Source organism: Blennius ocellaris, assembly GCF_963422515.1.
Source record: "Blennius ocellaris genome assembly, chromosome: 14".
Classification (NCBI taxonomy): Eukaryota; Metazoa; Chordata; class Actinopteri; order Blenniiformes; family Blenniidae; genus Blennius; species Blennius ocellaris.
Window position 1 is genome coordinate 12611633 of NC_137663.1, and position 24122 is coordinate 12635754.

The 24122-nt window shown below is 42.0% G+C and overlaps 1 protein-coding gene across 1 annotated transcript in view; it reads right to left on the bottom strand.

The window, feature by feature from the left end:
- ubl3a (ubiquitin-like 3a) overlaps positions 1 to 17101 on the bottom strand; it is a 37732-nt gene extending 20631 nt beyond the window's left edge. Inside the window, exon 1 of the mRNA XM_080509434.1 lies at positions 16365 to 17101. Within this exon, the coding sequence (XP_080365560.1) occupies positions 16365 to 16391 (27 nt within the window). The 5' untranslated portion in view covers positions 16392 to 17101. The remainder of the gene's footprint in view (positions 1 to 16364) is intronic.
- Positions 17102 to 24122: the final 7021 nt, after the last annotated feature.

The following is a 24122-nucleotide window of genomic DNA, read 5'->3' on the forward strand; positions in this document are numbered from 1 at the left end:
AACTTCAAAGTGAATCAACCAGAGAGACTTGTCAAAAGTTGTTATTGGCTCCATGTAAATTTTTGTGTTTGGACAGACTAAACAAAAATGGCTAGCAGATGTTTATAAAGATACCATCAAACTAGTTTTAGTAGGCTGAGATTTCAAGTCAGAGCAAGTTCCCCAGAGTGATGTTATCTGACGAGGCTGTACAGTTTTTAATACAAAAGAAGTAAGTTGTGACCGAAGCTTGAACGTTTTCAGTCCATATTTTCCCATGCAATGGGAAAAAAAATGTGAAAAAAAAATAAATATTTCAACAATGGTTTTGAACCCATATTATGTGATATCAAATCTTAAAAACAATTGGATGAATTCATTCCACTGCATAAAAAGCAGTAAAAAGACTTTGGCTGGAGAACAAGTTACATGTCAACACAAGTAAATTTACAATATTGTTGAACATGTACGTTCATATGTAGAGAAAACAGATTGGATGACTTAAAACCAAAACATATTAAGCTGATAAAGTTCCAACACTGTTTTACACCGCCATCATTCTGTTGTTAAGCTTGGTAATGGACAGAGGGACAAAGGATTTTTTAGAACGGTTAAGTCTGCACTTTGCTGCACTGTAGAGTCCTGTATCCCCCCTAAAATGCTGATGCTGTACAGACACAATGATAGTGATGACGAGGTCTGATGCTACAGGAGGACAGAGGAAACGCTGACACTTCTGGAGGCGAGCCTGAGGGACTGAGGTGGGAAATGAGAGAGGGAACGGCGAGAGACTCAAAGACAGAGCAAAGCAAAGGTCAGAGAGAGGCGGCGACACGAGGAAGCAGGAAGGTGAACGAGGCGATAACATCCACTTAGTTCCCTCGCTCATCCACTAACTCTTTGGTCTTTTATTTTACATAGGAGAACATAGCGTGCACACTCGAAATACCTGGCGAGCGCTGCTGAGGCTTGGGTTTTTGAAACCGTGGGCCGAGACGTAAAATTGCTCTTTTACGCTTCAATCAATTCTCCTCTCGTCCTTCTGTCAGCCTCGAGACTGTCTGTCCCTCTCTCCCACTGATATTCAAGGCATGACATGAGACAAAGGACAGTAAAAGAAAGTCTGTGAGCGTCATCACATGTCAAGGAAAAAGACAGATGAGAAAAAAGTGTAAATAGTAGCAACGTTGTGGTTTCCCGTTTTGACCCCAGATGTTAAAAGGTTAGCTTGAGAAAACACATCTGGAGCTGATAAGGATTTCAGACGGATGTTTCCTACACGGAGAGTGAGACCCACGTGCTCCGGCTCATTGACCAATCACATTGCCCTGCCTCTCCACGCTCTCACTGTGAAGACAAAGGCTTTTTTCAGACAGTCCAGGTTCTCGAAACTACGTGGTAGCACTGAGGTCCTGTTTACACGACAACGTTTCACAACACCTCATCCGTTTATAAAAAAAAAAGGGACTGTGTTTACACTGCAGCAGCGGACAGAGACAAGGATGTAGTTAGTATGCCAGGCCACGCGAGGGCGCTGTTGCTTGATTTTGAAATGAAACCACACAGACGTGTGCAGAGAAGAACACGCTATAAACGTGAAGAAAATGGAGAGCACACGACATCCGTATGGACTGATGATACATCGGATGCTATCAGCTACCCCAAAAGTGAACAAAGTTTTGCGGATACACTCGTAATGGTTGTCGTGTAAACGGGGCCTGATATATGCTTGATCAGTTTTTTCACATGATTGAAACACAACCGCAAACAGAGGCCTTCCCACAAATTGAAATGTTCTGTAACTTTGTGAAACCGTCAATCGCACACCCACGACCGGCTCTTTATTCATTCTTCACACAGCAATTGTGATTCACTTTTCATGTGTGGATGCATCCATCTTTCCAATGCTCTACACCCACTTTATTCACTCGGGTGACAGGAAGATGAAGCTCAATCCAGCTGATACTGGAGAAAAGGCAGAATGCAACCTGGACATATAACCTTCATGAACAATGTGACACCATTCCTTCTCAACTTCAGCTCTGCATAACTCCTTCTCAAACACAAGTTCCACCAAGACACTATTTGTTTTCCCCCAGCAATGTCCTGTGAAACACACAAATACTACAAGCCCTCTAGGATAAATGAGAATTATGGATACTATCTAATTAAAGGGGCAAACTGTATATCAACAAATTAATGAACTGGCATGTATTTTATATTATTTACATTAAAGTTGTTTAGGGATCCAGTAATTACAATTACAAACAATTATACATTTTGGGGGAAATGCAAGCAGTAAAGAAAGGGAACACATCTGCCAGAGCCCCTCGTCTGAACGAAACAGGCTGAAGAGGCAACTCAGGTCACGTTCACTCACCAAATTCCAATAAAACAACATAATTTAGAGGGGGGGGGGCTTTCTTGTGTCTGACACTCAAACACTGGAAAGACCAGCAGCAACCATTAAGCCGACAAACCTAAAAGCCAAAGCAGCCCATGTGGACAGTGTCAGAGGAGAGGGACCACACAGTGTGTGGATGGACCTCCTGTCGTTCCCCTCCTTCATCCTACCATTTGCTCTGTGGCAGTCATGTGCGCTCCCCTCCCTACCCTCCCCCCTTTCACTTCCCTCACGGGGTGTCTCGCTGAGGTGACTCCCTCCTCCGTGTTTTCCTGACCCCCTGCTATGTGAAAACCCTGGAGTCATGTAAAGCGTCACCATGCATCCCCCCCCCCAACAGACAGCTATATACTCCACAGTGACCTCTGTCTTCTTCCTTCCTCCCACCCCTATCCTCTTTCCTAGGTGGTCTCCCCAGTGGTGTGTGTTTGATGCCCTGCAGTCAGGATTAACTTGATTTGTAACCTTTCAGGTTGTCCTTTCACAGCACAGTCTTTCCCCCTGCACTTGAAGCGAACATCAACATAGCGAGGCATAACTCAAAGGTAAACGACTTGACATATTCACGCATTTTAGTCATTTATTAGGACAGAAAAGAAGAAAAAAAAGCCTCATTAATTTTGCTGCAGACTGTCCTCCTGGGTTTGAGGCCCACAGAGGAGTGAATTTGTTTTTTCTTGGAATAAAGAGCGATCATCTTTCCACAAAAGGTGCATTAGGTGATTTAAAGGACAAGTTGACGTAGCATGTAAAAAGACAGAGAAGGGGGCAATGAAGGGAGTGGGAACGGCTGCGAGACAGCAGTTATATCCACAACGCTGCGTTTTCTTTTCTCCTTCAGAAAAGAGCACAGCCCTGCAGTCACAGCTCACGTGACGCTGACTGACTGTGTGGGAGAGACGATGTGCGTGCACATGTGAATGTCGGAGTGTGTCTGTGAGAGAGAGAGAGAGAGAGAGAGAGAGAGAGAGAGAGAGAGAGAGAGAGAGAGAGAGAGAGAGAGAGAGAGAAATATGGACAGAGCGAGCTGGCAAGCAAAGATGCCCTCTGTGCTTGAATATACCAGACAGTACTGCACAGAAAAGTATTACTAACACACTCAGGCAAACATGGACAGACACAAACGGAAAGAAAAATAGTGGAATCTAATTTGACCGATTGATGGCCACATTTTCCTTGCATTGAACTACTTGAAATGTTATTACAGCATTAAAATGTGCTGTGAATGTTTACAAATTGCTGATATACGCTCTATACTTTAATATTATGATCTGATGTTGTTGAAGGAATCTATTTTTCACTTTAAATTAAGTACATTTCATGTACAGTACATTCTTATCAGAAATTAATCATTTCAATGATCAAAGTTGATCAGACTTCCAGAATCTGTGTTCATTGTTCTAATAACACTTAAGCTCTATTCAGAAGAGCTTTTATTCAGTTTTTCATGTTTTTAATAGCTTCTTTCTCCTTCAGATGATTTGTATGGTGGGTGGGATCCTCTACAATACAGCTTTTGTAGCTGGCCAGTGTAAATGTCTCTCTACTAGGGGAATAACACGGGTGATTACTGCCTATAGGCACTGTAGATAAAAACATCACAAGATGTATTCAATCAAGATCTAATTATACATGAAATTAGTTAGTGTGTCTGCAGTGTGTAAGGCATGCATTTGTTTTACAACTGCGTTTCCATCGCTTGGGTTGTTCTTGACAGGAAAAAAGAGCCTCAATGGTGAGAGAGTGCAGACAAAAAAAAAATAAAAAATTGCACAAGCAACAACAGGAAGGAGCAGAGCAGCGGCGGGGGTGACCATGATCTTTGACAAATCCTGTTTCATTAAAAAGAAGAGGAAGCTGTGCGGCTTGGTGCGTGACCGCAATCAAGACGTTTACCTACATACGGTGTAATAATAATAAAAGGATGTTCCGTGCACGTGTTCCCCGGGAGCAACAAGGAAAAGAGCACACTGTGTAGCCATAGATGCAGCCCTGTTTACTCAACGCTGTGACCTTTAGTTTAAAAATCAAACAGGATTACCGTACCTCTGAGCCTCGATGGTTGGAGTGGGCTTTAAACTGCACTCTATGAACTGTATCTGTAACAGGATCAACAGACCGCGAAGTCTCTCCCTCGCTAAATGGAAGTCTGCTAAACTTAGCGAAAATGTGCCAGCTTTACTCACCCATAAGCATCCCAGCTTTAAAACCCAGAATACCAACTTGGGACGCAGCGAACGCTGCTTGAACCACGTAATTAGCAAAGTGTTGTTGGTCACAGGGAAGCCACTTCACAGAAATGTGCGATTAAACAAAACTATAGGTTGATATCTGACGTCTCCTGTGTGAGTGTAAACTCTGGTGCTTCCCTGAAGATAAGACGTTGTTTGAAACGGGTAAAAACACCTTCTATCTTTCTAGTCCAAGGTCCCATAGTTCATTAGTGCTGGCTTGTTCAGATAAGACCACACACACATACATACAAACACAGGCACGCACAAAACACCAACCAGGATCATTAGAAATATTCATAGTTTCATAGCGAGAATGCTCCATAGCATTCAACGTGCAGTGACAAATTTGTGCAGGACAGCATGAAGGCCAAATATACCCTCTCTCCACGCTCAATGTTCACGAACACACACACACACACACACACACACACACACACACACACACACACACACACACACACACACACACACACACACACACAAAATTCCTCCTCTCTGAGCTCTATCTTTAACTCCTCTTCGACCACAGTCTCAACGCTCCTCATTGCTTATTTTTCCCATTGTATGCCCACGTCTGCCTGAGGATCCACAACCCCGACAAGAAACAAAGGAGGCAGATCATATCAATCCACCTGACATCACAGCGACCAAAGCAAGCACGGAGCACTTCCTGCCAATTCCTTGCTCCTTTCACAACAGTTGACAAATACACCGTCACATCCCGTTCAACAGAAGCTCGTCATTGTTTCAAATAGTTTGTTTTGTTAGATTTGCTGGAGAAATAGCAAAGGAGCACAAGTGCTGTGAAAAGAGAGAAGAAAAAAAAAGGCCTTTAAGACTGCATACTGAAGTTATACAAAGCTATTTTGGGTAAACACTGTCTGCTTTTTATGTAATAATTTGCATGTGTAAGTTTGTTTCACAGCACACAGAAAAACATTTCTCTTTGTTCTTAAGATTCTGGGTTTTTTTTCTCGCTGACAAATAAAATGAATAAATTAAAACATAGAATTAGAATATTTCAAAAGCGTCAGTGCCTTTCTTGACTTAAGCAGTGTGTATTAATACAAATTGTATGACTGTAATTGAATTAGTAATGTTGAACATTTCACTCTGCTAAATGTTGGTACACAAATCAAGATGATGACTTCACCTCAAAAATGACATGAAATACAAACAAACAGGCCGAGTATGTTTCTTCAACACTTTTAAGACATACACCCGATAAATCTTCCCCAAAAATATATGAATGCCAGTGATTTTAGCACAAAAGAATGGCTGAATGTCATTCATACATCTTAATATGTAACTAAACCACACTGACATGAACACAAGTGGTGGCAAATGAATAATTAACGTTCCTTTAGCTATAGTTTAACTATTCTTTTCAAGATAAAGTGCTGTAGTAGTTTGTGCACTTAAGAGGGCTTTCAGTGTAGAGTTTGCCACATTTTTCTCCCACAGCCCAAAACCATCCGTATCATGTGAGCTGCCATTTGCCCCTTCGTGACCCTGACTTAAATAAAGCAGTATTGAAGATAGATGGTATAATATAACCAGTCATTGTGAGGCTCCACCGGGGCCTGACAATGATCCAGTTGGGTGTGTTGGACTGAAGTGGAGACGTCTAAATCACCAGGGTAATCCGGAACCCGGTTTGAAAACCACCACTATGGGCTAATCCTCTTCATTTATAACTAAATACATCGCTTTGAGATCTTTGCCGCAGCAATGAGCTGTGACGAGGCTGAGCAGCTGTCCAAGACAATTTCATAAAAAGTCCACTGGCATCAGAAGAAGGACGCCTCCGCTCATAGTCTCCAAATGAGCAAACAGGTGGAGACAACATAATGTGCAGAATATGGTCCGGCTGTGAGTTTCTCTTCATGCAGGCACACTTTGAATTGAGCTTTTGAGCCTAATCATTTCTAATGGAGTCCTTAAATTCTCTTCTTTGAAGAACAAAAAGACAAAAACTGCCCAGATTACTTGCAACACCCACCAGCGATGTATTCCACTAATGGAAACTAATACAGCATATGTAGCACTGATTTGATTTGATTATCTGCAATGGTATTTAGATAGTCAAATTCTACCTTTGGAGCCATTTTTGAAAAAGTTGCATTTCTAGCACCGTCGCAGAGACAACCAAAACACAATGAAAGTTCCCTGTTTTCACTTGAAAATGCTTTCGTGTAGAGAAGGCTTAAATTACAGTTGTGAAGACCAGGAGCAAATCCCAGTAAACACTGTGCAGAAGACAGGTTCCACCCTGGACAGGTCACCACAAACAGATGACCACACACATGCACAGAGTAAAGTACGCCTCTGAAAGTCCGCAGGTTAAAACCTTGTTCCTTCTGACTGTGAAGGAACTGAGGTAGAACTCATTACATTTTAATTCCACTTTCAAATCAAATTTCCCTGATTGAAATCGACAACTTGGGATTTGCATTGTCGACGTAAGTGTGAAGAACCAAGGCGAGCTGATCCTGTTGGATCCTGCTGGAGCAGAAATGAAGCTTGACCTTTGGATGACTGCTCTGTCGCTCACGTCTGCCCTGTCTGAGCCCGAAAGAACTCCAACGATGACCCTCTTAATTCCCTCTGTACATATTGTCTGTCTGACTGCGTTGGCACAGATCGTTTGAATATCAGGGCAGATTTACGCACCGATATGGAAACAGCAGCCAGTCCCAAAATGTACCAGGGGGAGAGACAGTTGACTGGGACACACACACACACACACACACACAGACACACATACACACACACACACACACAGTCTGTGCTGGCGAAGCCCAGCTTTAATATAAATGTCCCCTCAGCTGGAAATTGTTTCCAGTGCAGCTGAAAGGCTCCTTTTATTGAGCGAGTCAAACACCCCCCCCCCCCCCCCCCACCCCCCCCCCCCCCCCCCCACCCCCCCCCATTCCCTCTCCAAGGCACAGACATACACACTCTTGTTCTCAACATGTGGACTTACAGGGAAATACTATTTTCTTCTTCACCGAGTGGTGGTTTGTTTTGGATTCATTCAAATTACACAGAAAAACAGTATAAACCGTGTGTGAAGATCATCTTTGTTGTAGTCACTAAAAAAACCGGAGACTGCTTGAAGGTCAATACCATTATTTCCTGGTGTAAAGCTGAAATCAATATGTCGTATGTTTTTTGGGGGGGGTTTTGGCAAATTATTTGTGCAGTATGTCAAAAATAAATGTATTACCTAAAAGCAATGGAGCAGCTCCACCACAATACACAATCTATCACTTAAATTTACTGGTCACCAAGCGGTGAAACTAAAAAAGCTTAATCGATTACAAAAATGAACTAAAAGGTTGTGTTGCGCGTTCTTTCACAAGTCCATTTTAAGGGGCTTTTGTTGTGCTGCTCAACACCAAATTGACTTCCTCTTTTCAGTGTCTCAATTCAGCCAGCTGACACCATCGACAGGATTTAATTCCTCTATTAAGACCGCTCATCTTTCATCCATCCATCTTCTGTACTCGAGAGTGATGGAGTTGAGATTAGGGAGAACAGGCTCAGAACAAACAGACTTAAACGGATCGTCTCCTGACCAGAAGCAAAGCTGGGTTAATAGGAGGTGACGGAGTAAACCACTGAACCGACGTGCTCTTTTCTAACCGCTCTTCTTCTAATTCTCCTGTTTGGTACCATAAACCTGTCAATTTGCCCGTTTTGTGTTTCTGAAGGTCGTGACTGAAGCTAATATTGACGTACCAGAGTTCAGTTGCTGTACAGAACACATGGATTAACCCACATTATTTGACACACATTGAAAGTTTTTCTATTAAAGTCTTAAATCCAATTAGGTTTTTTTTTTTTTTGTCCTTTGATCCTTTTTCGAAGGATCATTTTCTAAATCTGGCTGCAAAGATGCAATTTGAGGATACAAGTGAAGCTTAGAAATCAAAGTTAGATTAACTATTAGCTCGGGTCACACTTCTTGATTCAAGAACAAAAGCTTTAACATTTCAAAAACGAACCGAGAAACTCAAGTGAAAGCATTTAAGACACATTAAAAAGCTGCTAATGTGCTTTTCCCCCCCTCATTTGAAACTTGGATATCCATGTTTTGTCGTCTGCTACGTGACTAAATACCACAATATCCAAGATATTGTGTGTGTTTTAACCTGTACAGGAGTTTTCATTGTACATTTAATCATCAGCCTCCTGCATAACATCCATGCCAATGCGAGGAAGGCCTGCTTCACACTCACAAGGGAACAGTTTTCAGAAAACATAATTGGATGGTTTTGGCTGGCTGGTCACGCTTAACGGAAGGCTATAGGGGAGCAGAATGGCACAGTTCCAGGAGCAGAAGCACAACATCATTACATGCAAACAATGGCCTTAGGATGCAGCTCAATCTGGAGCAAAAGTAAACTGGTGTGGGAGCTATTCCACCGGCTACAACGACGGCAAACACTTAACAGGAAGAACAGGTTGTGCCTTCGCTGCTCGCTTCATGCAAATGCGCACAAGCATAAATTTGTCTACAAAATAGTTTGACCGGTGACTTCAGGCACACACAGGGGTCCAGTTTGGAACATTTGACGTAAAAGCAAAAGCGTGTTCTCACTTTACTTCTGCCCTGAGGTGTTTCAGTGTCTCGCACGCAGACTACAGGGATGGTTGCTGGGCTTTTTTTGTTTCTTTTTTTTTTTTTTTAACTCAGTGTTCATAAAATCAGTAATCAGCCTTCTGGAAACAACATTTCTTATTAATACTGCTCTTAACTTTGAAGTGGTTTTGCATTGTGAGGAAAGAGTAAGACCAAAGGTTTGCTCCTGGAGAGAGAGAGAGAGAGGGTGAGAGAGAGAGAGAGAGAGAGAGAGAGAGACGGCTGAAAGCAGTGAAGGAGTTCAACACATTCCTCAGCCTTTACAGAGCCATACCTGCCAACAGTGACTGCCGAAAAGAGGGGGATTTTAAGCAGAGTAAGGCCTTATCCCAATGCACACACTGACTCCTTGCTCAGAAACCCTCAGAGTCACTCACAGGACTATTCAGTCTTGCAGCCGGGCTAATCAGAAATGCAAACCAACAACAAAAGAGATAGAGTCTCTTTTTCAAGCCCAAGGAGTGAGGAAATCTAATAGCTTGGCTTCACTGCTAAGATTCCATCTTGAAGGTTATTAAAGCTTGCTTTATGAAATCTGGATCCGACATAAATTATCACCAGCACAGACACACACACGCCAACTTTAACTTGATTATCCGTTGCAAGGATTCAGATAAAGAAGTGAGCGAGGAAGCTACGTACTACACACACACACACACACAATAATCCGATCATCTGTTTGATGAGACTTCCTCAGGACTACAAGTTAACATCTCTTTTAAAGCAAAAGTTGTTTTCCGCTTTCAGGAGTATGAAACCAAGGTATTAGATGAGCATAACAGCTGTGAAATGAATTCAATGTATTACATCCAAAGAAAAGCAAAATAGAATGAGCTAATTGTATAGACAGCATACAACACTACTTGTTTCTTCTCTATTCATTATTGCAAACACAGCATCCATAGCCTTAGGTAAGGTTACTTTTATTGGCTCCTGAATGTTTGATAGCTTGGGTTTTTTGCTTTTTTTTTAACCACAGGAAATGACTTGTGAACAGTAATTTGTCAGCTGGAACCAAAAAAAAAAAAAAAAACAGATGCGAAACCAGAGGGCAGGAGTGGTGGCAAGTATGCTGGATCAGTACAGTGGAGTGTCATTTTTTTGTCTGGAGGACAACACACAGGATGCACGTGCCCAGACACATGCCACAATGAAGAGCACACAGACAGACGCAGGCAAAAAAAAAAACATTACATAAGCGATCAATGGATGAGAGGTTCTCAATGGGACTTCCTGTTGGTGTTGCAGACATGCATCAATACCATTGAATAAACTACACGACCACACAGGACTACTGGACATTTCTGACAAAAGCTTTTCTCTCACTGCGAGTAAACATTGAGAATGAAAAACAGCTGGCAGGACCAAGCATGTCCTCACACATCACCAATACAAAAAAAAAAAAAAACCTTGTAGAAACAGATCAGAAAACTCTTGTTTACATAAATTAAACCAGTGCAAATGTGTTCCGGTCATTCATCCCGGGAGAGGATTCGAGCTGCTGTATTACACAATCTGTCAGCGTTTCGGCAGCGAGTCACCATTTTCCTGACACGTTAAAAAGTAATCTGACTCGAGTACATCTCCTGCACCTTCAGAGCTGCCGTCAGAACTTTCCATGGCTCTCCAAGGCCTACATGTGACAGTGTCAGAGTCAATATATCAACTGCTGCACCGGGGCGGGATGACGTAATCCCGATCTGTGACTCAGACTGGCGACACATGGCATCAGTAACACACGTATCTACCGACATGCTTCATCCAACTGGCACTGTCGGCATGAGGTAGTGTTTTATTTCTCTCTCTCTCTCTCCTTCTCTATAAATGTGTCAATCAAAACCTTGATCGCAGCTCCAGCCGGAGCCTGAAGAACGCATGTGGACGTCTCTCCGTCTCTGGCCGCTCAGCGTCACACGTGCTGAGCTAAGCTCAGGTCGGAATAGGGACGGGGAGTGCAGATTTCAGCAGCGAGGATTCCCCATCCATTGTCCCGTCATTTGTGACCGACACACCGCTGACCCCTAACCCTGACCTTTGACTCCTTTGTGTCCGTCTGTGCAAGCATGGGCGTGTGTGTGTGCGTGCGTGTGTGTGTGTGAGAGGTCAGTGTAGGAATGAACAATGAGCTGCTTTGACTGCCACACACAGAGTGGCTTTAAGCTGCATACTGACGCAGGTAACTCAAATACAGCCCACAGAACAGATGTTTAGCGTTTCACCATTCACAGTAGTTCAGTTCAAGTAATCCTTAAATTACAACATTAAAGTCTTCAGTAAATTGTTCACGATTGAGTTAAACTGACTCCTACATTTAGCCTTGACACTGTTTCATTTCTAACTAAAGGCAAACGATTGGGGTTTTTTTGCTATTTTTTTCCAATCTTCAACGATGTCAAACTACATTATTTTAGATTCACGCTTGTTTCTCAGCCGAGGCAATGTGATATGTCACAATAACATGTAGAAGACTCCGTGTCACTCCAGCTGGTTTAGATAGCATCTTCCTCCATTATACTGAAGCATCGTGTATTATATTATGTCTTAGATGACAGAACATGATGACACATTAAAAATGGACAACAATGTGGAGAAAAAAAATACAAAAAACATGGATACAATCTTCATTGTGTGATAAATTCAACTTAAAAAGACCAAATATTAATGGCCACTTGAAGAAACTTTATTAGCAATATATCCATGCCAAGGTGGAACTTTTACAAAACGTTTTGGCTCTGTGGAAACAGGGGAAAATGTAACTTTTTCTTATTGCTGCTGCTGCATGTAAATGGTTCATATGTACACATTTGCAATAATTCTATCTTTTCAAATCAGCATTTGTGATCCCAAATGGCCCCAAACATTTCCACTCATCACAAACCTGCTGATTACTGCATATGAATAATATCAGCTGACGGGAGAAGGGTTCAAAAAAAAAAAAAACAACAACAACCCAATCCCTCGTACCTCCTGGCCTGTTTGACTCACGCCTGTGATTGCCACCTCCAACACAAATTAACATGTTCTCACCAGGGCACAAATGACGGGGTGTCTGAATACTACCCTGCTGTGTTTATGAGGGAGTGTGTGCGCCAACAGGCTCGATTTCTCTCTATCATATCAGCATTACGTGTGACCTCCTCTGAAAGGGAGGAGAAGCCACACTGTTATGTTAATGAAAAGTTATATTAAAAGCTCCCACTGGGTTCTCAATGCAGTTAATTCATTGTGGATCATGGATATTTGCTGATATAATCCTCTCACACCTGTGTGTGGCAAGTCTTGTTTTATCCTGGGTCTGATTGTTTCGAATGGTTTCTCAAGTCGAAGTGCAACTAACACTGACTCCCACTGACTGTATATGGAAATGTCACATACCTGTTTTCAAACGTCATTGAGGACTCTCCAAAATAAGTCAAAACAAAGATTAGCTGCATTTTTGGCTCGTGGCCCTAAAATAACCGAAAGTTTCATTTCAATCAATCTACTGATCAACAAACATTGAAAAAGCCATGTAACTGTTAATATAGAAGTCTAAAACCAGTTGACTCAAAAGTTAATTCAAATGCCTTTTACCCAGGATTATTTAATGAAACAGAAACAGGAAGTTGGAGCTGATAAAGATGAAGTGGAATCGGTGCGTTTTCGTCTGTATACGAGTGTCTTTGTAGTGGGATCTCCTCGCCTTGTCTGCTGTGGTGGGACATGTATCAAGCGGCTGATGTTTGAAATTCACTCTCTGCTCTCTGGGACTTCTCAGTCTTGTCTGCGGTGGATTCATTCAGCGGGTCTTATCTAAACTGAGGTGCCTTATTCTTCTCCTCTTCCTGGGCTTTCTCCCGCTCGTCTCTTGATGTTTGAACACACACATACCTGCAATGTACAAACTCACACCAGACCTCGGATCCAAGCGTCCCAGTGTTTCCACAAGGACTATTTTGACCCTGTCAGCACTTCTGAGGTCTGCCCGGAGAAAGGCAATTTGCCCCCCCCCACCCCCCCCTCTCCCCATCCTTCACAGTCTTTCTATCCATCAACCCCTCCTCTCTTTTCTTTCTTCAAAAGATGAAAAAAAATCCCATCCTCCATTCTCAAGAGGCATGACTATTCCTTCTTCCATTCTTCTTCAGATTCATTCACCCACAGTGTTTGGCACCAGCAATCTCCTCTCCTCCTACTCTGACTCCCACTCTATACAGCCTTTACAAGCTTGTGTGTGTATATACTTGCTCCTTCCACAGCCCGGGAAAGATTTGGGGGGGGGGGGGTTCCTATTGCAGATTTCAGCCTCATGGGATCTCAGCTAAACGCCGATAGCTGATATTTCCTCCCGAAATTTCCTTGGGGAACGCAAGGAGTGAGTTTGATGCATAGATTAGGCCATGCCATGAGGATAAAGCAATTGTTCTGAAGATTAGAAAACCTGAAACATCTCACTAATGTGCAGAATTTGACTTTCATATTACTGCTGCAGGCATATGTTAATCGGGGTGAGCCTAAAGTCAGCAGATCTGGCATGAATAAAAACCTTTAAAACGATGTTTGAAAACTGACTGTTGAAGAAAATATTACTACTTTGAAACTGTAGAAATGAAAAAAAAAAATATATATATATATATTATTACTTTCCCATTGAAGAATTGAACTTTATGCCTGACTGTTCCAATAAATGATGAAATAATAATGTGATACTTCCCCTGCAGGGAAATTCTCAGAGCACAAATCGGGCTGAGCTATAAACCAGCTGGCAATGATTCAGAGCTTAAAGAAACTTCAACAGGAAGCTCCGTTTCAAAGAGTTAAATGATCTCAAAGTTTATTTTGGCTATTTGTATTCATTTGAGGGAGATACTAAAGTCACCATTTATTGAAAACATAACAGTGATGTGGACAGTTTTGAGCTGCATACATCCATGAACATATGACGGCATCACATAGAACCTTCAATGACGGCCGTCCAGGATTCACAAGGATTTGATGGAGAGTCATAACAGGTCAGGAAACACTTGATTTTACACGTGATTATATTCATAATCTATGGGAATTCCTTGCAATGTGCCACACTTAGACACTTTAGCTCTGACCGGACCACGGATACATGGAGGGCGGCTGACATCGAACTTCCTCACAGCATTATCTCAACATCCTGACAACATAATGGACCTGCTGTTCAGGGGATCAGCTGAACTTGGACAGGCAGGAGCACAGGCACAGCTGGGGGAGCTGATCTCGACATCACAGGGGCACATTACGTGCTTTATCCCGTCTATACATAGACCATGAAGTATTCTTAGCGACACTGTGGACCAACAGAGGTGATGGATAGCGCAAAACTGCCGAACGGAGGGAAAATATTGTGGCTGAAATTCGTCGACCTCAACGAAATGCCATTTATCGATCTGTAAACTGGTGTAATCGCTTCCTCGTGGAGGACTGCGATAAGTCTTTATGACGCAAACTTGTGATTGACGTCCCATCAGGTGAAGCTCGTCTAAAGCAGGTTAACATCTCATTTGAGGACAGTGATTGAAAGAGTAGAGCTTGACAGACACTTCATGATGGCCACGAGCTTAAGGTCACAGTTCAACCCCTTTTTAAAGAACCGCCACGTCAGCAGATACAACAGACTGAGGGTGTACCAACGTCAACACGAGCGGAAAATGTGCACCTAGGAAACCAAATTCCAATTTCTTTCCAGGCATGCTTTCTATGATCCTGGAGGATCAAGAGTGAATACAAAGTAAACGTCAGAGTAGAGACAGCAGGCTGGCCGGACTGGAAATTCCAGTATTATTCCACGACAAACAAATCCAAGCAAATAACGTTGATCTGTGAGTGCCGGACTACACAGGTTGTTTGATTGGTTTAAGTAATATACCACCGACTAATAAAGTTTATTTTCCAGACCTTTCAGGCTGCCATTCACTTTCATCAATTGATAAGAGGAAAGTCAAACAATGAGATATTGGAACTGCTGGGGAGAGATCTGTCTGCTTTCTGGGACATTTTCCATCAAGGTGTCATTTCTGGGACATTTACTTCTATTTATTTCCACACAAAAATATATAAAAGATCGACTTCTGAAAGCTTTGAGGCAGCCATCATTCTTCAGTCTTTTTTGTGTTGTGTAAATCTGTTAATGAATTCTTGACTGGAGTCAATGATATAACACATGGAGCTGTAACTAACTTACTTTAGATAATAACTAAATGGTGACCTGTCCAGGGGTGTAAGCTGCCCTTTGCTCAGATCAGTTTTAGAAGGAGCCAGTTAATGCTTGTCTAAACTGTCTTCATAATCAACCCTTGACAACTTAAAATTACACTTTTCAGAATAATGTGGAGTATTGTTTCAGGAGGGCAGCAATCACTTAGAGGCTAAAGAAGGACGATTGTTACTGGATATTTGCTGGTATGAATCCCACTGATGGATGACCACAGTGGGTAACTAGTAAGAACTCTTATCTATGATTACCAGCTTCAGGACTGTCATAGTATGCAGTCCCTCCATGTACATTTGCTGCACTATATAACTTTACTATAGTCAATTCACAATTTTCATGTTGAATTTATTTATTTTTTTAACATATATTTCTGTGGCAACCCCAAATCTAAACACACCCTCTTTGATGAGCATCAAATCTATTTTGACTCTTATCAAATCTTTTGTTTACCATATCCATAATGTGCTAAACTTTCTGTTTTATCTGCCACACAAAGATGTAAGCAACTCAGAACAATGCCTATCTATACTTGTTTCAAGTGTTTCACCTTGGAGGAAGTCGGTGGAAACTGAAATTGAGTAAGATGGAAGATAATGGGGCTTATAAATGATTTATAGGCTCGTGAAGGAGGTCAAACCTGTCTGCGCACGGATAAAGACCTCATCTGAGTTAAACCACAGCATCCTCTTTCCCAGTGAGCTCACAAGGCAGGCCAGACAGCCCTTGTGTTTTATATTCTGGCTTTTGTCAGTCCCACTGGGCCATTTTTTGAAGCTCCAAGAAAGCAGAAGTGCCATCAGTGTTGGTCGACACCCCCTGAGGAAAAGACTGGATGTAAATGGCAAAGTGTGGAAGAAGTGACAGTTGAACGTCTCTCACCATGTCCGCTGGGGTGCTGGCCGTCATGGTGAAGCTTTTTTATCCCGATCCTCGAAGGTTCTTCACACACACATGCACACACACACACACAGTGGCACCCACACTCTGGGAGATATTTCCCCCCCGCCTCCCTTTTCCTCCCGTGCGCTCGTCGGAGCTCCCAAAGCCCCAGAAAGACGCGTCCTCGTCGGATTGGAAACACAAGCGATCCCCCGGTGACTCTCTCTCCCTCTCTCTCAGTCTCTTTCGGTCCACAGTCACAACACGGAGGTAGTCTTGACGATGCCTCTTCCTCTTTTCTGTTTTTTCTCTCTCCTTCTTCTTCTATTGCACAATCATGTCGTTGATTATTCCCCGCGGCAGTCAGTAATTTCGGGGAGCGGGGTTAATGTGTGCGGTCGACCCGAGGGCCTCCTCCGACCCTCCGAACATCAACAGTATCCTGCTCCGCCGAGAGGTGCCTGCGCCATGCGAGAGAAAGCCCAACACTGCTGGCACATCCGGATCTCTTCCTCTCCCGGTGACAAGGAAGGAAAGGAAGAAGAAGAAAAAAATAATAATAAAGAAAAACTCAAATAAAGAGAAAAAAAAAATATCCTCAAGGTGAACGGTGGTCGTCCTCGGGTTGGATTCGAACCGGCGCCCCGCTGCGAGAGAAAAGACGCAGCAGGAGGGAAATGTGTCGGTCCGTGTCTTTAAAACGTGAGCGTGTGCGAATGTGTGCGAGTGTTGTTACGGACTGCTGTACCTTTACGGCTTGTTCAGCTGTCATCCAGCCTCACACCACTGTCAAGCTCCGCGCGCGCGCACACAACACACACTTCCTCTGGCGCTCTTCAGTGTATCCTCCTCTTTCTGTCGCAGATGGAATAGACTAGAATAGAATATAATTATTTTTTTTTATTATCATTTTACAAGTACAACGAAAGTCCAATTAGACAAATCCTTGTAAAGCCCCCTGGATTTCCTCATGTCTGATCCTCACCTGTCTGTGTTTTGTAACTGTCAAACCTTTCAGACTGGATCAAAGATTTATTGTTTACATTCTATATTTACTAACGCCATCGCCTCACAGAGAGATTGTCTTCAATTCTCAGTTGGGCTTTTCACGAAGGTTTGCATGTTGTCACACTGGCCAAATGACAATTGGAAATTATCTATCTATCTATCTATCTATCTATCTATCTATCTATCTATCTATCTATCTATCTATCTATCTATCTATCTAACAATGGTCATAAAAAGTAGCGTGTAAGTTTGCAACTATGCATTATTCATTCCTGGAGATTATAGTTGTTTTTGTTGTTGTTGTCGTTGTCATCTTCATCATCGTTTACTAAATAAGCATGGGAGATGTTAAACATTCAGAACAGATAACTGAGAACTTTACAGTAATACATTGAGAGTAAACGTACCTGTCTATTACTGTATGAGTCCAGCCTTTGTCCTGACTCTAAAGTCCAAATGTTTAATTTTAAAAGGAATGTACTAATTTTTTTTTATTTTTTTTTTTTTAGCACTAGTCATTTGTGCCCTTCAGGCTATTAAAACAAAATTCAGATTACTATTATTTGTATTTATTAAATATTCTATTCAATTTGCAGATCGGTGTAACTCACAGCAATATTTTTCTAATTGATTTTATTTAATGTTTTGTTTGATACGCATTATCTAAATTGATGGGTATGATTTTGTTTTCGTCAAATTGATCTTGGTATCAACTATTCTGTGAAGTAGAGAATGTCCATCTGCGAGGTACAATTCGGTCGAAGTTTTATTATGGAGGGATCGTTTCTTTAGATCCGGGAGTAACGTCTTCTCTACTGCAGCTTGATGCAGCTCAGTATAATAACATGGCGGCAGTAGCCAGTGTTGTTGGGGGGTTGGGGTGGAGTGGGTGGGTGGGAGAAGGAGTGAGTGCTGAAAGTAGTGTGAGCATGAATGGAAGAGAGTGCGGTTTTGTTCCTCCCACCATCTGAGGAATAATAAGGGAAGAGGAGGAGGGGGTCATTGATTTGGAGAGAGAGAGGGAAACAGACAGGGGAGTGGGGTGGGGTGGGAGGTGAGGAGTAATTATAAATGCATGGGAAGATAGAAATGTCATTATATTACTGACTGAGTGCTGAAAGTTTATTTTTTCCTGCTGCTGCAATAAAGTTTTTTGTGGCACAAACTAAGAAGACAATACCATCCTAACTGGTAAAGCAGGACGTCTCTCCTATCTGTCACCTCAGGGGAGAGCAAGAGTCAGCATGAGCGGCAAAATCTACAACAACAGTTGGATTTGACTGTCTTACAGTCTGTAACGCAAAGACATTGTTGTGCTGTGACGCCAGGTGACATAAAGTCTATTACTGACTAGTAACTTAGAGGATGAGACAAGGCAACAAGGATGCTTATCCCCCATAGTGGCTTCATCAATAAGTTAGTAAATCAGTAACCCGGATTTCTTGGGCTGCGGAAACTGAAGAATGTCTTACACAGTATGAGTGCGAGGGTGTGTGGGGTTTAACTAGTGGTTTTAAATACATAACACATATTGCGAAGAGATTAACTTCAGTGTGGTTGTGGCGTTATTTATAGCATGTGCTTAATGCACGTGTAATATAATATCCTCTGTGTGTGTGCGTGTGTGTGCGTGTGCGTGCGTGCGTGCGTGCGTGTGTGCGTGTGTGTGTGTGTGTGTGTGTGTGTGTGTGGCCCTGTTTCCGTCACAGGTCGCGATGCGTATCAGCAGCAGGTCTGTCCTCTCTCTGGTGGACTGAGTGAAATCCATTGTGGCATCAGGAGAGGCCTTTTCTCTGAGATCTACTGGATTAACTGCCTAATCTCTCTGGCATAAAGGGAGAGTGGAGAGGGGGCAGTGAGTCTGACACACACACGCGCGCACACACACACACACACACACACACAAGCATAAGCGTGCCTACACAAACACAGTGAGGTGTGAAAGAGATTTTGTTGGCTGTGTATTCAAAATTAAGGTCAGTGTTTTATTTTCACCAAGTGTGTGAAATGGGGCAGCGACAAAGGATTATGGTCATCAACTTCTCTTGATTATCTCCCTGTTGACTAAAATATGAGCGACGTATGACAGACGCAGGCCCTAAACATGATTTCTGCCAAATTCAATATGGTGGATCTTAATGTCAACTGCTACTCTTTAAATATTGTGAAACAAAATGCATTATATGGTGGAAGGTGTCAAAGAGACATCATATGATGCATTTAGTTTATATTGTTAAAGAGGAATTTCAAAGTCTCATAAATTATTAAATAGCACACCTCTCACTGACTAGTGCTCTTATAGGTTTACAATAAGCATGAAATATAATAAAGGCTGGATTTCACTCATGTTCCAATCTACAATCAGCTGAGATGCAGCAATTCATTCAATTCACACGTGTGGTGACAGCATGCAACCACCACACAGAAATATTTCAAAACACCCTGAACTGAAGCAGGAAAACTACTAAAAGCAACTCCACCAGATAATTTCATCCCTCCGTCTTGCAGCCCTCTGAACTCGAGGAGGGCTGCAAGGTGGAGGGAGGAAATTATTTAATGTATCTTAAATAAAGTCCAGATCAGGGTTTCAGATGTGTGGTTTTGACTATGGGCTTGACGTTTCAAATGTTTTCACTGGAAAGTAAGCACCAGCAGACCATAACACTCAAATCGCAGCTCAGACATCAGTAAAGTTTTGCATTTGTGAGCATTGGTTATATCAGTATTTAAGACATATAATTCATTTTAATTGTATGATCGAATTTAACAGCACGTGGCCCCTGAACTAAAAAAGAGTGATAACAACAACAAGAATATGATTTTCTTTTGTTTTCTTCTTTTTTTTTTCTTCTTTGCATTCATTTGTTGCTGTTCCTCTTTGTTGACGAAAGCCCTTTGAATTGACTTGCAGCAGAAATGTGCTGTAAAAATAAAGCTGCCTTCCCTTGCCTATTAATAAAGCATATTTATATCGCAGTCGTTACAAAGTGCTATACAACACAGCAAGGATCAAAGAGGGATGGTGAACAACAAGAGAAAATGAATAGCAAAGTTACATATCACAAACATGAAAACAAGCATCTTATTTTTTAGGGACAGGAGAAGATTTTTTTTCATGCACCTTTTGTACCTGAGACTGAATGCGAGGCAGATTTTCTGTAAACGTTCCGTAAAATTCAAGCCCTATGTCACATTTTGGCATGTGTGTGTGCTTTTAGTTGACATGGTGGATTGTCTCATATGTTCCAGCCAAAAAACATGTGGATGAAATAAATACTAAGAGTGTGCTGTGAGTCTCCAGTGTGTGTGTGTGTGTGTGTGTGCAGCAGGAGTTTCCCTCCTCAGCACTGCTCTGTGCTTGTTTGACAGTGCAGGTCTGAGTAACATGAACCCCCAGGTCACCTTTACAGTCCCTCACTTCCTCCCTTTCAGGTCTGCTGGTCAAACATAAGTGTTACATTTAGTGTAAAGAATATACCTTTGTAACTGTCTCGGCTTCCTGACCGTGTTCGCGTTTAGATTTCCATCTGAGCACCTGTTGCTCCTCTCAGGCCACACGCAGACACATGAAACACATTTATAGAGGCGTTTAGTCGTTAAAGAATCGCATTCGGTTTGTTTTTGTTTGCTTTCGAGCGTCAGAAGAGCTTGAATGACGTTTGATAGATGTCCCCTTTCAGAGGAGATCTCTTTTCTCTTGTCAGAGTCATGACTAAACAGTCGCTGCTTTGAAGGGCGGCATGCCCGACACACTTGGTGTGGCCACCACAGCTCCATTTATAAACACTGACGCTCAGCATAGCGTCGCTCGGACATTCCTCCACCGGCTTCCACATGTTTCCCACAGATTATTAACGCGCACTGTGTGCCATCAGCTATTCTTAGGGCCTGAAGCAGACTTTGAAATCAGACTACGGTGCAAAGGTTTCAGCTGAACGCCGCCGACGCAACACAACACCCTGCGTGACACTTTGCAACCTTGGACTGGGAGGATGGTCCAGTTTGACTCCCCCAAGGAGGCGTGAGCAGTCATTTCCCCACCGTAAACACAATGGGGGGGATTTTATGTCACCTTGCCATTTGTCTACAGTCTCCCTCATGCCTCGCAGTTCTTCATTCTGTTAGTCTTGATGGTTAGGTTCACCAACACGGTAAATAATACCAGCAATCCAAGGAAACAGTGGAGTCAACAAATATTAGATTTTATTTATCATTTTGCCATCAAAAGTACATTATTTGGAGATTAATTATTTGGGCATTTGGTAACACCTCAGACAGTGGTATAGTGGTTGGTTCTGATTCTAGTTTTGATTCTTCGATTGTACTTTTAATACAAATACAACATAACACACAAGCACACACACTAACATTGGAACTAGGTCATCTGTTATCTCTCTCTGTCTTATCACTATCTCCTCAAGTATCTACTCTTCCTTGTTTTTTAGTCACATTGCTTTTGCTTGTACCCATCCATCTGTGCTGTCTTATCTTCACCTTCTTCTACTGTTTCTTCCATCAAAGGTTCCCTTTCTGCGATCAACTAAGCAGAGGAGCTTCCTGATTTGAAGAAAATTCAAAAATAGAAAATATATGGAACTATGTATACACACCAATATTAAAATATGACAACATAAAAATAAAATGGAAAACAATAAAAAGCACAACACTCTACCAAAATAGATACATGGGTCAAAAAATTAATCAATAAAATACTTGGATTTTTGTTTTGTCTTTTTGTGGGAAAAAAAACAACAGTGGTGTGGTGTCATGAGTTCTCCTCTGAGGCAAATATGGCATCCAATAATTCCTTTTCATATTGGTTTTCTATATTCATACACAAATTACACTCATGAACATCTCAAACGATTGTGTTATTTAGCCAGCATATGCTTAAACCAAAGTTTTAGACAAATCCAATCCATTCTTTTGAAAAAAGGTTTTCTAAAAGCTTTCAATTTCCTTTTACCTTCCAAAACCTTATGTATCATTGACGCATAGAAACCTAAATCACACACCAGCTTCGAGTCTTTCGACGGTGTTTAAAGACTTCCCCATTGTCGCAGCCATAAACGTCTCTCATAAAAACCATTCCTTCTTCCCCACAGGCAGCTTTTGTACAGTGTCACCAATCCTCCAACAGCTCCCGTTATCATATAGGATCAGGTCCCTTTCATAAGCGATAGCCTAAACCTGAGTTGGATTTGGCTCTGACTTACCAGGAGACACCCTAAGCCTCGGCTTATCTCCAACTAACTGTTGTTGTGGGGATGAGGAGGAGGTGGGCGCTCCTCTAATCTGCCCACCTGTTAACACACTCAGCAGTAAATCTACAAGAGGATTTGTCCCGAGATCCCCCAAAAGACCTCCCACCTGAATTCTAAATCTAAGTTACAGGTTATGCCTGTGATTTCGGGTTGCTTCGTTCAAATATCTGAAATCCGCGTCACATGCCGTTGGTGTTTTCTTTGGTAATGCAGAAGAAGAGATCAGCTTTCACACACTCAAAATGAAAAACAAGAAGAAAAAAAACATAATCTTCCTTTAGCTGTTAAATCATTTGTCACGTTTTTGCCATCTGTTTGCCACAGAAGGAAAAAAAAAATGTAATACTCAGTGCTCATATTTGTTCCAACACATGGCTGCCACAGGGAGTCTGTATCCCGATCTGATGTCTTTCTGTTTACCTGCGCGTGGGTGTTGTTTGATTTTTAATGTGCCTGTCTCTGTTTGTGTGAAATGTCCCGGAGAGACTCCTTTCAGTCAGTGTCAACAAACAATTTTTTTTTTTACTCTTTCTGGGTTTTTTTGCCTGCTCAACCTGTTTAACTGACTCCTCTCACAGGCTGCACATAAAGCTCGAAGCATGACTGTCGCTATTTCTGCCGCCTGTATACATAAAGGCAGATCAAGTATTACCTGACAGTCGTCTGTTTAACAGGTCTCGCAGACCTGAATCAAATGGAAGTACCTTGGTGCTTAGATTACTCATGTGACTCATCCAGTATGTGTCTGTTTGAACAGGCACGTTGTCGTGGTACGCCCTCTCTGTTTCATAACAGCCAACTCACCAAACTCGTGATTATTCAGTATCGTTTGTCTTTTAAGTTGGTCTCCAATTTGACAGCCCTTTAAAATTACAGAAACGAACCTTTCGAAACACAAAGAGAAAGTGAAAATTGGCATTAAACTGCTAATTTAAACATGATTAGCCTTTTTCAGTTACTTGAAATGCAAGTTTTTCATCAAACGACCTTCATCAGTGATGAGGGATGCAATAATGGAGCATTACAGACAAACAAGTAAGAGTTAGTCCATTATGGCTACTGTAGACTGTATGCTTGTCGTAGTCTTTGCATACTTGTGCAACATTGATTTAATGCGGCTGCGTCATACATCAACATATAAGGACATTGTTATGGCAATTTCACAATATTGCTGCCACTGCAGGAGCTGAATTCTATGTATTAACACCCGTGTTCTTCTTGAGATGGCTGAAACTGAAACTCTCGCCACCATTAAGCCGTTACTGGTTGCTTGATAGATACAATTTTAGGATCAATCTCCTCCTTAAGTAAAAGCGAAAGCTTTAGATAGGAGCAAATTTGTCATGTTCACCCAGACAGCAGCATTCTGGACAAGCATGCAAGGCTTTTCAACCTCAGCAAAGATTCATAGCTGAAAAAAAAATGCCCGATTTAACTGGATGATCAAACTTCTAAGAAGAAAGAAAAGTTTAAAAAACAAAACACT